The sequence below is a fragment of the Dromaius novaehollandiae genome, chromosome 2 (genome assembly GCF_036370855.1).
Source record: "Dromaius novaehollandiae isolate bDroNov1 chromosome 2, bDroNov1.hap1, whole genome shotgun sequence".
NCBI classification, from domain to species: domain Eukaryota; kingdom Metazoa; phylum Chordata; class Aves; order Casuariiformes; family Dromaiidae; genus Dromaius; species Dromaius novaehollandiae.
Window position 1 is genome coordinate 155,854,478 of NC_088099.1, and position 18,505 is coordinate 155,872,982.

Genomic DNA, 18,505 nt, shown 5'->3' on the forward strand with positions numbered 1-18,505 from the left:
TTGAAAGTTACCTAAATAAATGTACAGTAGCCAAGTATTTGAATTTCTAATGAGGAGAGATCTTTGGAACTTCAGCAATGACAAGAAGCCAAATAATTATTTTGCAGAGGGGAATAAAATACTTGTGTTGTCTCTAACCTAGGAACAATTGAGGCTTCGCTTGGGGCTCCTACGGATTTGGTCACATCTGAGGTAGCAGCTAGAGGATTCCGGGTTAGCTGGACCCATGCACCAGGCAGAGTGGAAAAATACAGAGTTGTGTACTATCCCACTCGAGGAGGACAGCCAGAAGAGGTAATAGGAGGGAGAGTTTCTCAGAAGTTTTTAATACAGTAGCAAGGATGCTGACTTATTTAAATCAACTCTGAAATTCCCTGAGATTTGTCCCTGAAGCCCAATACAAGAAGTAGATATGGTCACATTGGATGGAGATTAAAGTTAGGCAATGGCCACACTGCTTTTTCTGTCAAAAAAGGGTTCATAAAAAGAAAAAATATATTTGATGTATTTGGGATGGCTACAAATGATCATTGAAAATTTAGAGAGGGATACTTACTTGCATAGGATTTATAGGCACTTTGGAGACAGGAGCAAAAAGAATGTGGTAGAACAAGCTTTTGGCTTCAGCTGACAACTTACAGAAATGGATGGAAAGAGAAAGGAGCAAAAGGATTTAACTAAGGATGTGCTTGATTTATTTTTATACCAGAAACATTGTGTTTAGCATGCATATGTATTCCTATCCATATGTAGTACTGTGTGTGTACATATATAGTACTACAGGAACATTTATGAAGATATAGTAATTATATCAAAAAGTGCCCAATTCACACTCTTAAATTGTATTGCATGCATTTTATTTCTCCAAGCACTTCATTTGTTCTAAGTGGCTACTTCATGTCAGCTGAGTACTTTAATTAGGTATATACTTGCTGTTCTTTTCTGGGACACTTTATTGTACATAAAGGTAGCAAAAGCAAATTTTATTTATGAATTAAATTTTAGTATGTTGATACTTAGATGCCAGTGTAAAATTTGCCTGAGACGGAGATTAATCGATTAGATAGCAATACAGTTAGTTTACTTTATGCATATTTTGTTGAATTTTTTTCTGAACAGGTTGTGGTAGATGGAAGCACATCAACAGCAGTTCTGAAAAACCTAATGTCTTTAACTGAATACCAGATAGCTGTATTTGCTATATACCCAAATGCTGCCAGCGAGGGCCTCCGTGGAACTGAAACTACACGTAAATATTCTAATCAAGTTCATAACGCATTTGACTTTTTCCATTTAATCACACTGTGTCTTTGTGAAGAAGAGATACAGATGGGAGTCCTCTTTTGTTTAGGTCCTTTTAATACATTTGTCTTTAATTTCTGCTTGAATTAATTCTGGGCTAAGTTCCTAAGTCCAAATGCTCTGGGCACCTTTGAACACTGAGAAAGGTTTTATTCATCTCTGGGTTCAGTGTTGAAGTCAGTTGTGCTGAACGCTAAATTAGAGCACTCCTAAACTTTGCCTCTGGAGCCAAGCTTTGTAAATAAGCCTTGTGGTTATAGATGATCTAATGAGTGGAGGATTAGATGGGAACAGAAATCCCTGCGTGTGATTCTCACCTGTGCCAAAGATTTCAAGGTAACTTCAAGAAATTTCTTTCTCAATGATTCAGTTGATTTTCTATCCATAAAATGAAGACTTGGAATATTGTTAGAATGGGCATGTTTACAGTTTTGGGTTTTACAATGGAAGCAGTGTTAGTATCTGAGATAATGTGCTAGTATAGGTTATAAAAATATATTATGTTTATATTATATATATATTTGCATACAAAATATAGTTATTTTCTTTAGTAAATGTGATAGCTGTTAGGAAGGTAAGAGTAACTTTTTTAGATAAAACTAGAAAATTGAATTAAGTTAGACAAAACAGTTTTTAAATTTGGGATTCAGCCAGGAAGTCGATGCTAATCTCAATCTGAAAAAAAAATGAAATGGGTTCTTGCAGAAATGTTTGAGCCTTTAATTTTTACCTCTGTCCCACAAAATGTCATCTCCCTGGCTGTTGTACCCCATAACACAGTGTTAGGAACTGGTTAATTTATTGAGTCAGAGAGAATGGAGTCACATACAATAGGAAATGATGCTGTTGGCTCAGTATCTGGTATTCCTTTGAAGTCACTGTTCAAGTTCTGACTCAGCCCAGCCCTGCTGACTTTCTGCGATCCGATCAGATCACGCCCCAAGGTCATGTGGCATCAAGCACTACAAACATCTTTGATAGTGTGTCAGAAGTAATAGTCTGACATGTGCAAGTATTACTCATTCCACCTAATCAAATATCTACAATTTGAAAGTATTTTCTCCTATCCTAATGGACAGCTATGTAAAATTGTAGTTTACACTCTTGCCTTCCTGTGAGACACTGACAGATAAAAGATTAACCACAAATATGAAAACTAGCACACTTGCTTATATAAAACATTGAAAATAACTTACAGGAATTTTAAATCTAGATAAACATGCTCAATATGCATGGAGTACAGGTAATTAGAAAGGTTTCTGATTTAGTAGTCACTTCTAACTTGAAATAAATATGAAATGCTTTCACTTTTTAATTTATTGCAAATATATTTTTTTCTCTGTATTAGTTTACTCCAGTTCTTTTTCAGTATACTCTTAGTTTAATTTATCCTTATGACTTTATTAGGATAATACCCAGGTAACTTCCAAAAATGCAAATAAGCATTCTCTAATGGATATTTATATTTCAGAATCTCAGCTCTTTAGCTGAAAACTCCAGTAGAAGACACCACTTCTTTAATTTCTAGTCACCTCTTCATTAATTGTTATTTATATTGCCATAGTATCTAGGAGTCCCTGTTGAGACCACGAGTTAGAAAGAGGATACTTTTCTTGGAGATTTTAAGAATCAAAATAAGGAAGAGGACAGGTGATGGATACCCTTCTTGTATGAACAAGAATAAGATGATATGATCGAAAGTGTCCTCAGAATACCTCCAACATAATCAATTTCTTTCTGTAGGTATCAGAAGTTTGAGTAGATCTTTGAGGGAGAAGACTGAAGTAAATTTGAAAATGTTTATTGGTTGTGCCTCCTTCCCCTGTGAGGGGAAGTGTGCGAGAATGCATGAGCTGCTTGCCTGAATGTATGTGTGTGTGTGTGTGTGTGTGTGTGTGTGTGTGTGTGTGTGTGAGATGGAGGTAGGTTTCATGGGAGTAGAAGTCAACACATCAGCTGGGATTTAAATAGAAAGGAAGCAGTCTGTGAAAGATTTGAAAGTGAAGATAAGCAGCTTCCCTTGCCATAGGGAACATGAGGTGATGGAAAGATTAAAAATGAGGAGATAGTCAAATCAGTGGGCTGAGAACACACAGCAGCATTCTGAACGAGACTTGGTAAAGTTTGCCAAGGTCAAAGAAAAGGACCTGATTTGATGAAGACTTTGCACTTCATTTTAATTGTGCCAGATGAACATGAAAGATAATATACAAGAGGTGTTCTGCAGCAAGAATTTTTAAGATGCATGGATAACCTGGAAATGGAAACCTGAAGAGAGGCCTGCCTTGAAATTTTGCCCAGGTTTACAGGTCTGAACAACAGACTGAGTAAACAGACTCAATGAACAGGAAAGAACAAGGCTGGCATGATTTGTATATGGGGAATTGAGAACTCTGTTAAAGCTTGTTGAATGTACATAATAGATGAACAACTCCCTGGAGATACCAACTAGACAGGCTGCTATTTTTGTCTGGACAAGGAGATTAGAGAAGATCTGTGAATTATTAGCATTGTAATTAGAATTGGTAGCTGAATTTGTGTTTGCAGATGAGATTATTTAGAAACATGCAAAGCAGAACCTTGTAGAATCTCAACATTCAGCTTCTTACAATCTCTTGGTGTTCCTAGTAGGAGAGGATTAATATCAAATACCAACTGCCCTGTCCTTTTAGACCCTTTGATTCATTTTTAGGGACAATCTCAGTGTAGAAGTTCCAGAGGAGCAGCCAGAGTTCCCTTGCATCTCTCCAGTGACCAGATGCTTTGGTGGAATTCATCAGTGGTGTAATGGCAGTGGAAAGGCCTTGAGGCATTTCTCTTTTAGAGGGAAAAAAATAAGAACAATCAGAGAAATGCAAAATGCTACTCTAAAGACTTACAGAGATACAAAGAGATGTTCAGGAACCCTGATCAGTGCTGTGTTCTAGTATCAGTGCCATAGCCTCATAAGTAAACATAAGATGTTTGATCTTCATTCAATCATCTGCTTAGTTACACTCACTGGATTAGTTTTCAGTATCATTTGCCACGGATGATCTTGCTCACATTTACTTAATCCCATTGACATAGTAGGCCTTGCAGTGGGTTTAGATAGTCCAGTCCTTAAGCATACAACTGCTTGTAATCAAGGTATTTCGCCATTTGCAACTCACTCATTTTAGAGTTTCCTCCTAATTGTGTCTTGCCTTGTGGCTCTCTCTCATATTCTGGCTTGGGAACTATTACCAGAAAAAAAGGGATCCACTACTTGTTCCAAATAGCAACCCTGCCATTCTTCATTAGCCAGGGTCATCCTCCTACAGATCAGGGCAAAGGAGGGTGAGATCTGAACAGAGGGATATGATGCTTAAAGAACAGAAATCCTTACACTTGAAATGTTCAAAGCCAGGTAGGACAAAGAGCAGAAATGCTTTGTAAGGAGTAACTCTGCCTTGACAGTAGAATTGGTTAGATCATCATTTCCTTGTTTCTCTAAGTCTTTTATATACTCATCAGCTCTTCATAGCTGTGACATACAGACAGCACTTCCAAGCCTGGAGATAGCCATATTCCTTTGTGATTCCTGGGGTAAAATGAACAATGTGAAAAATGGCTGGTTGTTCAAATCAGACACTGAACTGTCTGTCTCCCTTTCCACTGTAGTTGCCTTGCCAATGGCATCGGACCTGCAGTTGTATGATGTGTCACAGAGCAGCATGAGGGCTAAGTGGACTGGAGTAGCGGGTGCCACAGGTTACATGATCCTGTATGCTCCCCTGACAGAGGGATTGGCAGCAGATGAAAAGGAGGTGATGTATTTAGCTTTCATTTGATTAATAGTTATTTGAAAAAAAATCTTTTAAAGAGTAAAATAGTACCTGGCCTTTAACCTCAGACTTTACCAGCAAATACTTAGTCTTTTTTCAATGACCTTTTTAAGTAACATATTTATTACAGATTTGCTGAACAAAGGGCAAGTACCAGCCAATTACTGTTTTATCTCATTGTCATACAAAAATGCTGCTGTTTCAGCTGAATTAAAGTGAGTCTTTTGGAGTGATACTGTATCATCATGTAAAGCAAACGCCCAAAGAAAGAAAAAAATGAAATAAAACTAAGAACTATTTTCTGAATGTGCTATTAGAAGAATATGAAGTTTAGCCTTTGTTCTCATCAGGTCCTTTGAAATTGAATTAAATTATAAGATATGACATTTATTGGTTTTCTTTTTATTCTGTTCAACTTTTACTTTTAAATTTTAAAATAGTGTCTTCACTCAGAGATGATTCCTAAAAGATATTTTTAGAAGAAAAATAAGGTGGGAAAGGTAAAGTCCAGTCTTATACTGTCACTAAATATGCTAAGAAGAGTGGACTTTTTGTTTTTTTTTAAAGTGGCTAGCATAGTTCCAATGGAATCTTCAGACTAGGATTTGAAATGTTGTTATGCTCCAGTTTCTGTACGTAAAATTATGTTTAAAGTCTTTATCCAAGCAAGAACACTAAAAAGCATGCAAGGGCATGCAAACTTGTGGAAATGGGATAGGAAGCTACCAAGATCTCACATAAACTTGTGTTCCCTGCTAAATGAGTGGCTATGAGCACGTAATTTTGTTAAAAATGGTGCCTCTCTGAAAACTAGCTGAATCAGGAAGACTGAGCCTCACCGTGAAGAAAGATTCCCCCCCCCCCCCCACATTAAATAAATCACTCGCCCTTAATGTGGCACTCAGTAAAGAGGTGGAGGAGGAAAATGATACACAGCTTAAGTAGCAAAGAGCAAATCTGAGCCTTGCTCTGGGCGGAAAACAATTTATCCTATGACAGACTAAAGATGGAACAAGGTGTAGCTGTGAATGAAAAGGGCTTAGTAACTGCAGGTTCAGCAGAGGAGGACTATCGTGTCATTGTTAATGTGACTGGTTGCTTTTAAATTCCTCTTACCTGCATGTTGGCTTTTGGCTTTTTGACAATGTTGATGTTTTGGTTGTTGTGCGCAATCCTAAAATCTTGGGCCAAGTACTGCAGGCACAGTATCAGACAAAGCCTTGGCTCAGCAAAGCATTTGATCACATGCCTAATTTAAGTGTATAAATAATATTTTTCTCTATCATGAGCTAATTCAGAAATTATGTGTCTCTTTTATTCGTGTTGTTTTTAGATAAAAATCGGAGAGGCCTCAACAGATCTTGAACTGGATGGACTATTGCCGAATACAGAATATACAGTCACAGTTTACGCCATGTTTGGAGAAGAAGCTAGTGATCCCCTTACAGGACAAGAAACTACTTGTGGGTAGTACATATCTATGTTCACTTAAGTGTTAATAAAACTTCAGAAGAGCCTGTACATATTAGAACAGACATCTGATTTTAAAAATTGATTTGAATAGTCTATAGGAGGAAGTCTTAACTGTACCTTAGTTGCGATGACTGTGTAGTTTCTCATTGCTAACACTTAATTTATACAGGCTGAGGATATCAGTTTCCACAAAATAGTTTTTTTAACAAGATTCTGAACTCTTTTCTTTTACTGGTAGTGGTTCTACTGATATCCTTGTTGGTTTCAGTGGAACTAATGACAGAGTTTTTTGAACTTGCTGAAGACGAATGAATGTCATGAGTTGTTATAACGTAGAGATAAAATGGAACTGCCCTGTTTAGATGCATGTAGTCGGAGAAGTAGGTGTGTGGGAGAGTCTGCTCAGATGGAGAAATTTATTCCTCTGGCTCTGCAGTAGTCATTACAGAGGGGAAAAAAAGCAAAGGGAAGACTTCTCTCCAACCCCCACTGCCGAACATCTGGTAAATGAAGGGTTGGAAAGTGCCTGTGCACTCATGATAGATGGTGTGTTTTTAATAAGCAGCAAGAGTTTGGCCAGCTAAATGCTGTGTACAGTTAGCAGAGGACAGAACTGTATGTCAGCTCTCTAAATAGCCTTAGCATTTGGAAGACAAAGGAATTGAAAATAGGCAATTGTACTGCCGGGATATTTCTGGAACTGCATTCAGTGACACCTCCACTGCTCCCATGAGTCGAGTAGTTACTTCCTCTTGTGTTGTGCTCCTGACACGAGTAGGCCAGTGTGCAAGTGATTTACGTTTAATGGGTGCAAGTTCAGCCATGCAAGTACTAAGAAAAAGAAGCACCAGAGCAATTGCCTGTGAAATCAGTAACGGTGGAGGAAGTGGTAGGAGTGCTGTTTGAACTGGGTCATCTCTCAGAGAACAGTTGAAGAGAGGCAAGTGCTAATCCTGAACTGATGCAACCTGGGCGTATCTGTGGACTTGAAATGAGTATAGGAGATTTATAACAGTGAGAACCAAGTCTGTCTTTTCTCTCTTTGTCCCTCTCTCTCTCTTTCTCTCTTTTCATCTCTCACTCCTTCTTTTTTTTAGTCACTGTCTGCCCAAATTCTGTCTTATTTGTCCTGAACAGTAGCTTATATAGTTTATGGCTATGCCAGCCTGAATTCACTTCATGTCGTATGATCTTGGAGGCTGCACAGCTCTAAACCTGGCTAGAACATTGGATGGAAGATCACATGTGAATTCCAGATACATTGGCACAAGCTGAGGATCCATGACGGTAGTGTTTCATCACTGAAGCTAGTAACATATGCTAGTCAGCCTCAGCATCATCATTACTGTACCAGACCCGAAAAAAACAAAACTAACCACCCTGCAACCTTCATTTATTTTTTGGGTGACTCAGTGCAGCCAACTCTCTCTGGTCTTTAGCACTTTAGTAGGAAAGAAGATTGATGCTTCTCTATGAACCTTCTCTATGTAGCTATTCAAATAAGCCCTCTGGTCAGTCTGGGAGGAAGGAAAGCCCTGGGTGAGCATACCTGTCACACATGGTCAGTGTTCACGGGTATTTTCTTCCCTGCCTGGATCCAGATTTAAGATTGCCTTTTTTCTTTTTTTCTCTTCTTTCAGTGTGATTATTTCTGGCTTCCAACTAAAGAATAGGCCACCTAGTATTTTCTTCCTGGACTGTGCATCTGCCTGGAGAGTGATCTGCCTAATTTGCAATACTGTTACATGTATCAGATATTCTGTATTTAGGGGAAAATATTATTCTGCACTTTATCATCCCAGTCACTGTAGCAAAACCCCTCTCTATGCCAGACCAAGTCATGATCAGCAAGTTTATTCTGGGGTGGGTATTTGGGGGGAGGGGGCAGGCAGGGGAAGCAGGATTTATCCAAGACTCGCTGTCAGTATCACGTAATGCTGGCAGCAGGACTGTGTCTGGTCGGGAGCGCGCTGTTGGCAGGAGGATGGGTTCCAAAAAGAAAGAACCGAGACTGTAGTATTTTGTGGTACGGCCTGGTTGGTGAGATGAGGTGCATTCCACAGCTGACAAAGTAGAAAGGAAAGCCAGCACGTGATACTCCCTTCACTTGACTCAGAGGAATATACTGAATGCCAGAACGTGTGGCAAACTCATCTAATGTAATTATGATCTGTTCCTGTGTTCCTTTTCCTCACAGCCAAGTTGACTTGTCTGTTCCTAAGCTGGTTAGGTGTCTACTTGCAGGTTCAGGGCCAATATATATGGCCTGGTTAAAGATCCCTTATCATACGTGTTTTTTCTTTTATTTTTTCCCATTGCTCTTGTCTGGGGGAAACCGATTTGGAAGTGCTGCAGTTTGTTTATCCACATAGATTGGTGAGGAGTGTGTGCATGTGAAAGCAGGAATGGATAGAGATACACTTCAAAATTCAAAGCAAATTGCTAGATGTTGGGCTAATACAGAACCTGCTACTGAGAGCAGCAGAGACAGCACAAATTATTTTCCTTTGGTGTGAGAGAAAACTGGAAGCAGTCTGAGACTGTCTTGCATGGCCCCTTTTTCCTCCAGTTCATCCCCGTCAAAGAGTATATAATATATAAATATGGCTTTATTTGGGGTTGCTGTTTGGAAACAGATTCAACCAAATGCAGTCCTCTATACAGAGAAGGATTCCTGTATGTAATAACAGAGGAAAGGTTAAGTAGAGGTTAAAAAAAAAAAAAAAAAAAAAAAGCAGCTGTGGAGATCTTCTAAACTAGTTGTGGTTTTGGACAAACTTACCCTTGTATCAGGGACTTCGAGGATTCAGAGAGTGTTTTGCCAAAATTTTCCTGCCAGCAAATATTTTTGCTTGAAGACTTATGGAAAACAAACACATATGGGGTACAGATCTACTTGAATTAAATTTATTTACAAATACAAACACATATGTATGGAAAGTATTGTGCAGGGTAAGTCCAGCCATGGCATCCACAATGAGCAGGAACCTATTTTCTTTCCGTTTCAGTATTAACTGAGACACACTTACCAAGACTGTAGGTTCTGTTTAAGCAAAGAACTAAAACTGCATCACCTGCCTTTAAGTACTTGTGTAGTCTCATTGAAGTAGAGATTGTGTAGGGTTTTTTAAATGTAAGGATTCATGTCAGTACTTTGCCTGATGCAAGCCTGAAATAAAAGAGTCTATAGGCATATGATTATTAGCCTTATTACCTGGTGGTATGAATTTTTTCATGGAGAATGTGCTGTTTGTTTACAAGGCATGAAATGTTTTGCAGATAAAACTTGGAATCATTTTCATGGTTTAATCTTTCTTCTTTTCAAGTGCCTCTAAGCCCACCGACAAACTTGAGATTTTCTGATGTTGGACACAGTAGTGCTAAGCTAACGTGGGATCCTGCTCCCCAAAATGTAAAGGGCTATCGCATCATGTACGTTAAAACAGATGGAACAGAAACCAATGAGGTAAATTATTAGCTCTTTCCTTCTCTTACCCATCTCAGACCTTCCCAAACTTCTTTAATTATTAAGGGTAACCTTTACAAACAAATGTTAACTTGCAAGCTGTAATAAAAGATTTACTAAAGAATTCTGAAATTTAGCGCAAACAACGTTTTGCTTAGTATGGGAAGTGCATCATATACCTGGGCAAAGTATTCAGAATTTGTTACGTGCCAGAACAGTCATAGCTTGCACACACAAACTGAAAGAAACTACTCAAGTAAGTAATGGTTTGTAGACTTGACTAAATGTATGGTGTGGAAATACTTATTCTTGATTCAGTCCAGATAACCGGGCTACCAGTATATCATATGTCGTGTTATAAATTTTACTCAAAAATACTATCTGAAGGCTTCACCATATTTTGTTACATTTATTGCTATAGTTGTAGATTGGAGGGAAAATTGACTTTCCTTGAACAGAATGATGACAGGATGATACCAATTAGTTCTAACTTAGACTCTTGCAATTTAATAATTTAGCTATGTAACATGACATTTGCCTCGTGACTAAAGATGTTTTGTAATAGCTTTTAGCAGCATGAGTTCTCTGATAGAATGAAAAATGGGATGAAATGAAATGGTATTAACACAGAAATAAAAAGTAGAAAACAGTTTTAGAATAATGATTGCTGTAAGCTAGTCTGATTATTAAAACAGGCCAGATCCCTTAAAAATAAATTGTAATATATGCCTTAGCCCTCCAAAAATTCTTTAATAGTTGCTATATGTAATTATGTTTTTTCTGGGAATTGCCTTGTCTTTCTTACATATGAGATGAACATTTGTATTAAAACTGAAAGAAATTGTTCCCAAGTTTAGAAGAGAGCATGTTTGCGTGAAGTTTTGTCTTTTTTTTTTTTTTTTTCTTCCTGAAGTTCCCTTAACATTTAAGATAGGAATCACTTCACCTCTTCCTAAAGGTTATTTTTAATATAGATAATGTCTTGTCCACATTCATCATAATGGTATTTGAACTTCTCAGGCTTGCTTTAATATACTTTATACTGTGAGTGAATATTTGGTAGGTTTTTACTAACTTCTTAGCTCTTCTTTTATGTCTATTATGTCTATTGAAAGAGCAGGTGACATTTTTTTTGTTTGCCTTGGACTGGTATCGTTCTCCCTAAGGTGCTGAGCTAACATGACACTGGATAGTTGGACTGATACACTGCCAGTTTATACAGCTTTGAGTTTTATATCCCCTGAAAAGTCATGTTAACTGTATTCTGGATAGAGACCAGATAAAACTGTCATCTTTTATCTTGACAAATATTAACCATAGTAGTTTATGCAACGCTTATCCATAATAGCAAGGGACTGGATTTGATAGCCCAGGAAGTTCCTTCCATTTGCACTTTCCTGAATATACAGTGCTGATATTTTAGCTAGTGAGCTAGGCTGACTAAGACTATATTCTCCTTTTCTCTAGTTTGCCCTAAACAAAAAGATCTATTTCTAATGGATTTTGCCAGGTTTTACAGCCCTTAATTTATCTTTGTTCATAGTTTCACAGAATTTCTTTCCTAATTACATGACATTTGCTCTCTCTATTACCGAGAAGAATTTCAGAGACAGATACTGTAAAGCAATCTTCTTTCGTTATTCCTAAGTATGATCAATACCTGCTGCAAATTACACTTTCTATAGGTGGAAGTTGATCGCGTTTCAGCACACACTCTGGAAAGTCTGACATCCCTTACAGAATATACTGTTGCTATTTTCTCCTTGTATGATGAAGGGCAGTCTGAACCACTTACTGGCAGCTTTACAACAAGTAAGTATTGCTCAACTTTTGAAGGTTTTCCAAGAAGAATTTTGATATTCACTTACTTTACTGGAAAGTAAGATCAGTAACAGCAAGTGTCTCTGACCGTGGATTCAGATGTATGGAGTGCTTACTATTTATTCCATTGGAGTTTTCAGTGTCATTGCTCCCTTGTTATGCAGCCAATTTCATCCTCACTCGTGGGAGTAAGCTGTGACATCATGAAAAAGTTTGTGTGGATAAGGTTCATTTCTTCAGTGTTCGCAGGATCAGCCATTTGTAAAGTATCTTTTATTCCATTTAGGTGGTAAAACAGCTGTCTCCACAACTTTCTGAAGCATCATTCAACGTGATGGCATTTATCTCTCTGTCTGAAATGTGATGAATTTTGAATCATACATCTAACTAGTGAATCGTGTAGGCAATAAAGAGTACAACTGTAAATACAAGGGGAGAAACTGGAACACCAAAAGGAGAAAATATAAGATACCTAAAGCTCCTTTGATCCCTTTAGCACAGTTAAAGTTTGGAGCAGTTCTGCAAGTTGTCTGTTCATTAAACAAATGGCTGATAACACTTTTAACCTTTTCCAGCATAGCAAAGGGAGGAGAAGGGCTTTGAGGGAGGAAAGAGAAACATGAGGTGGACAAGGAAAAAGGACATACATATCAGCAAGAGACTGATAGCCACATGCCAAATGCAAGTGGGAATGTGCACAGAGCCTCTGGCAAGGGCAGGGATTGGGACTTTGGTCTGAGGTGAAGGAAAAGAAAAGAGCATGGTGCACAGAGCTCTGAGTAAAGGAGAGGGAGTGAGGGTTGCACGGAGCTCCTTCAAAAGAGAGAAGAAGGAGGATTTAATGCATATGGTTGGAATACGTAAAGAGCATGTATTGTGGGTGTTCCCCTCCTCCAGTTATGAAAACGCTTCTCCCAGTACAGTAAACAGGCAAAGAATCGGCAATGCCTTTGTTAGCTACCTCTGATGTTGATGCAGGTGAAATGGTTTGTGCCTGATGATGTTGTCTATGTAGGTTTCAGAAAATAATTCACTCTCACTTCTCCTTTGTGTAACATTTTGCAGAAAAGGTTCCAGCTCCCCAGCATTTGGAAGTTGAGGAAGCATCAACAGATAGTTTTAGGGTCAGCTGGAAACCTACCTCCTCAGATATTGCTTTTTACAGATTGGCATGGATACCTTTGGATGGTGGGAAGTCTGAAGAGGTGAGTTGCCTTGAGTCTCCAAATGTGTCAAATGGAGGAGGGAATCCACTCTGAGGACACCTGTGCTGCAAACACTTAACTCGTGCCAACTAAGTGTGGCCGGTTGACTCCTTCAGAGAAGAATCTGCCCCATTACAAAGCTCTCTTGAAACAAAATCAAACCAATATTTGTTTGCTTTGAACAGGAGGTGAGGAAAGAAGAGATCTTTAGCAAATAATCAATCTAGTCTGTAATGTACCAATTGCCACAGACCTAGCTTTGCTGTTCTGTACTGCTTCAGTTTTCAGAGGGTCATGCTGTTTGCTTTGCTGCAAAGATGAAGAATGTGGCTGAGTGAGAGTTGTTGTAGCCTCAGATGAGGCTCCAAATTTGTCTAATAAGCTGTCACAGTAAAATTGCTTAAGCTTTAGCCATGAACCATTCCTTACAGAAGTTTGCACATAGTAATTTTTTCCTTTTTATGATTTTCTTTCTCTTTTTCCTGCCAATGCTGTACTTTTTTTGCTGTAGGCCTTTGTACATCTTCTCTGTAGTGCCATTTTTTCATTAGGCTGAATTCTTAAATGACTTTTCATCTCTTCAGCTTTTTCTGCTTTATTCTCTTTTTCCAGCTACTTTCCCAAATAAATCCGTTTCCCAGATTTTCCTCTCTCATAGTCTGTCTCATATCCTCTCCTCCCCTTTCTTTTTTTATTCCTTCTTTCTTTTTCCCCTATTTTGTACTCCTCAGTCTCCTGTACCCTCTCAAACGTCTCTCTCTGTTGGCATCTGCACTATGAAGAGGGGCCACATCTCCGAACTATTTACCTGGGCACAGGGCATGCTGGGGAAGATGATGTTGCTGGGCCTACGTTTCATGCATCATTTTTTCTTTCATTAGGGCAGAAAGTGGTCTGTTCAGACTAGGTTATGTGGCATTTTTCTGGAAGTTAGTCTAGCCTTATTCTTGCCTCCCTTCCACCTGGCAAAAAGCAGTCCCATGAACTGTTGAAAGAAATTACAAGAGGGGCGAGGAAAGAAGGAATTTGCAAATGAGTGAGCTGACACACGTCATCCCCTAGAATTTCTCCTGCAATAGAGGGACTGATTTGTTTGTGTTAATTTCCAGGGAGTAGTTGCCAGCAAATCCCTTTAATCCATATGTGTTTTTGTAGTGGGATTTATGATATCTGTGATGTTTTTTGAGTGTGAGAATAAATGATCACAAAATATTTGAACTTTTAAGGTTCCACTTACTCAGTTCATTCATTAAGAATTGCTGGAGGCCCTCATATTTTTATATATCTTGAAATATTAAAAATACCCAAGCTGCTTTCTTGTTTTGCTTGCATGACTTCTCTAACAGGGTCAGGTCAAGGATAGCACAATACCTCCAGGCTGTTGCCTCTTTAAACTTCTTTCCCAGCTAAGTGATCAGTCATGCAGAGAAACAACATGCCCTCCCTCTCTTTCTTCCAAGACCCAGCTTGCCAATTAGCCGAGTGGGGTCACAGTGGTGATGAGAAATACACACCTCTCAGCTTCACCCACACTACTGATGTGTGAGAGAGTTGTGCAGTGTTGGCACTAAAGAGCAGGAATAAGGTTTTTAAGAGTGGCCTTGTATTTGTAGGTTAAAGTAGAGAATGCATGTTGTTATACTCTTGCGTTGGTTACTCTTCTTGCTATGCCCGTTACTTGTCCTCTCCGCTTGAAAGTTCAGCACCTTGTGTTCTTCTTTTTGTGTTTTCTAAATTAGCAGGGAGTGGACCCTGGTAGAAGTGACCTTTCAGAAAGGATGGCAAAGTAATGTATAAGATGGTAACTATGTATAGAAAATTCATGATGGTTTGATACACCTGACTAGAGGCTCTGAGGAACTGGAAAGGGAGGTATTACTTACACCTATTTAGAATACAGCTAGACTCACTCAAGCTCACTTCTGAATTTTTCCGAAGAAAATTTTTGCCAGGAAATGTGCAGCATGGAGTGCCTAATCCATGATTTGATTGTTGCAGAAGACATGGGCCCAACTCATCTCTCTTTGCTTTCATTTTCTGAGTTCAGAAAGTCTGATTGTTTTATGGATCCCTCCTCCACTCAGTATATTTTTTTTCCTGGACTTTGCCTATCTGTCAACTAAGGAAATCTTATTCTGTGATAGTAAAAAGAATAAAGTGTGATTTGCTATTTCTGCTGACTGCTGTAGTAGATTTTATGCAGCATAAGTGTTGTTTGGTTTCCATTATAAACCTTAATTTGATTTCCTTTGTACAGTGGCCACCTACAAAAAACTTGCCAGTGTTACTCTAGAGAAAGATTGTTTTACCCTAGTATTTGTCTGCATAGCCTAAAAACTGTTCCCAAAACCAGTCAGCCTGTTTCACTAGAATTACTGCTCAGGTTCCTTGTATTCTGCTTCATCTGGTTTCAACTCCATCTGTTGATGCTTTGCAGTAAAAATATTACAAAAGAAAAAAAGATCCAAAGTGAAAGCTTCCTCTTACAGTTGACATTGCATAGGTGAATATTCTGCTGGTGTCGTAGGTAAAAATCAAGGAAACTTACTATATAAAAGCACAACAAACAGCAAACCCATTAGCAAAACATCTCCCATAGTTTCCAAGTCTACAGCAAATGTCCTTTCTGTTACAACATACACACCACTTGATTTCTTTGGCTGTGGACAGACATCCTTTCTGGAACTGGCTCTGTTGGTGGAATAAATTTCTCCTTCATGCAGTTAGCTACCATCTTCCTGCCACAGATTACCGTTTTGTGTACACGCACATCAAATCTGCTAGTGATACAGACGGTATGAGCATCCCCTCACCCTGCTCAGTCATAGCGGGCCAGACCTAGTAAAACGACAGCAAAGACCAAGGATTTAAACTTTCGCGTTTATACAACTGTTTGCAGTGTCTTTTTTCCCTGAGAGTAACATTCGAACGTGTGGAATCATTACTCAGATTATAATTATGTTAGCTAATGGCAGCATATTCTTACCTTTTGAAACTGCAAAGATATTATCTTAATGTTGCTGGTGTTAGAGATCATGTTCAGTGACAAAGTGAAAACTTGAAAACCTGAACATAGGTAGTTGTATGTTGAGTATAGAAACAGCATTTTGCAAAGCTGTGGAATTGCTGAGTATGTTTGCTGTAATGATGTTCGAATAGTAGAAAAGTAAACTAAAGTTAATCTAGTGTTATGCTGCTTTCATCAGTGGATTTCAGTGATTATTTTCAAATGAAATGCACGTGGTCAGCTTTAACAATTAATTAGCTGCAGGTGAAAGTCAGAGATTGCACATTAGAACAATCAAGCCAGCAATAAAGTAATAAATACATTTTAAATATTCTTATCTTAACAATTTTTTTCCAAACTTTGTCTATGTTACTTTTTATTTCAGTCTAATTAGTAAATTACTTGGGCATATTGGAGTGTAGTTTTCTGTGATTTTAAAGTAGAATCTATTCAGTCAACTTATGTAAATTAATCAAACACAGAACTCTTTTGCTTTATTCTTGCTCTGTTTTTTAGGTTGTCTTAAAGGGAGACGCAGACACTCATGTTATTGAGGGTTTGTTGCCCAACACAGAATACGAAATTTCTTTGCTGGCAGTTTTTGATGATGAAAGTGAAAGTGAAGTTGTTGCTGTTCTTGGAGCTACATGTAAGAAAAACTATTGATTATGAATTTCAGACACTTTTAAAATTAATGCATAAATCTTATGTTTAAGATATAGTTAATCTTTGAGTATCTCTAACATTGAAGAATATGGTGATTTATCACCAAGGCTTTGCTGACTGTATTTTTTGCTTTTCTTATTTAATGTTGTGTGGTAGATGGCATTGAATCATGATGGTTTGGCTCTCTCTCTGAGCAGTGGTATTAACAGCCTTTGGATGAGAGAATATATTCTTTCATCCTACATTTCAATATTTAGTCATGGAACAGGGTTCCTTATTAGAAGCTATATTAGGTTTTGTTTGGAGAATAAATGTTTTAAAGTAAATAGTTTACCAGAATTTCATTGAAAATGTTTGGCATTAACACCATTCCTTTTTCCATTCTATTTTTGTAATTTATACTCACTGGAGTTGCACTCATTCTTGGCTGTAATAGTGATCCAGAAAGTTTACACTAATACCTGTGAATTTAACATGGAAGTAACAAAAATAAAACTTAAAATCATGTTCAGTGTAATATTATTTCATAACTGAAACAGTGGCCCGCTATTTCAGCGAGGTTGCTAAAGTTCACTGGCATACTTAGTTGTGTATTTAAATCCGTTGCTATTTAGTAAAGAAATAAACATATGCTCAAAGTAAAAAATATATTTAAGTGCTTTGCTAAATTTAAGTAGAGTCCTGATTCAGGCCAGAGGGTTGGATTAGACCTGGAGATGCAGCTGCTATACTTGAATGATATCTACTATAATAATCTGCGATAAAATCATTGCCTTGAAGATGTTCATCTCTCTCTCTTCCTCTCTCAAATAACTGGTGCTTCCCATTCCCATCTCTAAAATAGTTTGAATCTGAAAATGTATTTTTTTTTTTAAACTTGTTTCTGGAGAAATGTACAGTTCATGGAAACTGGCTTTACTCAATCAAGCAGATGATTTCAGATGACCAACCTGAAAAAGCTTCTTCCTTTCTACATCAGCATCATCAGATATGAAAAATAACTTGTCCGTGGCTGACTCCATATTAAAGGAGTTTTTCTGTGGGAAAATATTTGATTTTGTTTTTAATCTAGCCTATTAAAGTATCAGTAAATTACTACTGAAGAGCAGAGTAGGATACGTGTTTGGATGACATAAACCAATGTGTATCCTTTCTGTTTCTCCTATCCAATGAGGAAAAAAGATAAAACTTTCTTTAAAAATTCATGCACACATTTTCTTTTTATGGATTGTGACTTGGTTAAGTCAATGGCTGTGTATTTTTAATGTGTAAATTCAAAAATTTATTTGATTCCCATTAAATTAATCTTGGGCTTAATCTTGAATCTTCTGTTAAGGCAAGAGGTCCTTACCCATCCAAATGTTGCTGGCTTTGCCGAGTGTTGCTGGGTGTACTTCCTCTTTTAACTTGGACAAGTGTATTTCCTCTTTTTACCTTTTCCTTAAAGAGCTCTCAAGTCGGTTAATATGACATTCTTAAGAAAAGGTGAAAGTGGAAGTCATGGTGCAGTGCTCAGCCAGGAATGTGGAAGACTATATTTATTCTTATTTAATGATACAGTTTATAGTTGTGCCTTATCTGCAGAGCTAAGTGCTGATCCTGTAAATATATGTGCCTAAAGTAAACTGAATGAATAGTTCTCTTTTACTTTCTAAAATGCCCAAAGTGTGTGGGATACTTGTGTATGTGTGTGTACATAGTTTTATTGTCGTAATTAGAAATAGGAGATAAATACTGTGACTTCCCTATCTTCTTGAAT

The 18,505-nt window shown here is 37.8% G+C and overlaps 1 protein-coding gene across 6 annotated transcripts in view; it reads left to right on the forward strand.

The window, feature by feature from the left end:
- COL14A1 (collagen type XIV alpha 1 chain) overlaps positions 1-18,505 on the forward strand; it is a 138,178-nt gene that overhangs the window by 51,026 nt on the left and 68,647 nt on the right. For all 6 annotated transcript variants that reach the window (XM_026110069.2, XM_026110071.2, XM_026110073.2 and 3 more), the window contains 8 exons: positions 143-294; positions 1,120-1,249; positions 4,945-5,090; positions 6,442-6,571; positions 9,908-10,047; positions 11,733-11,859; positions 12,934-13,073; positions 16,597-16,729. In XM_026110069.2, the coding sequence (XP_025965854.2) occupies positions 143-294; positions 1,120-1,249; positions 4,945-5,090; positions 6,442-6,571; positions 9,908-10,047; positions 11,733-11,859; positions 12,934-13,073; positions 16,597-16,729 (1,098 nt within the window). The remainder of the gene's footprint in view (positions 1-142; positions 295-1,119; positions 1,250-4,944; positions 5,091-6,441; positions 6,572-9,907; positions 10,048-11,732; positions 11,860-12,933; positions 13,074-16,596; positions 16,730-18,505) is intronic.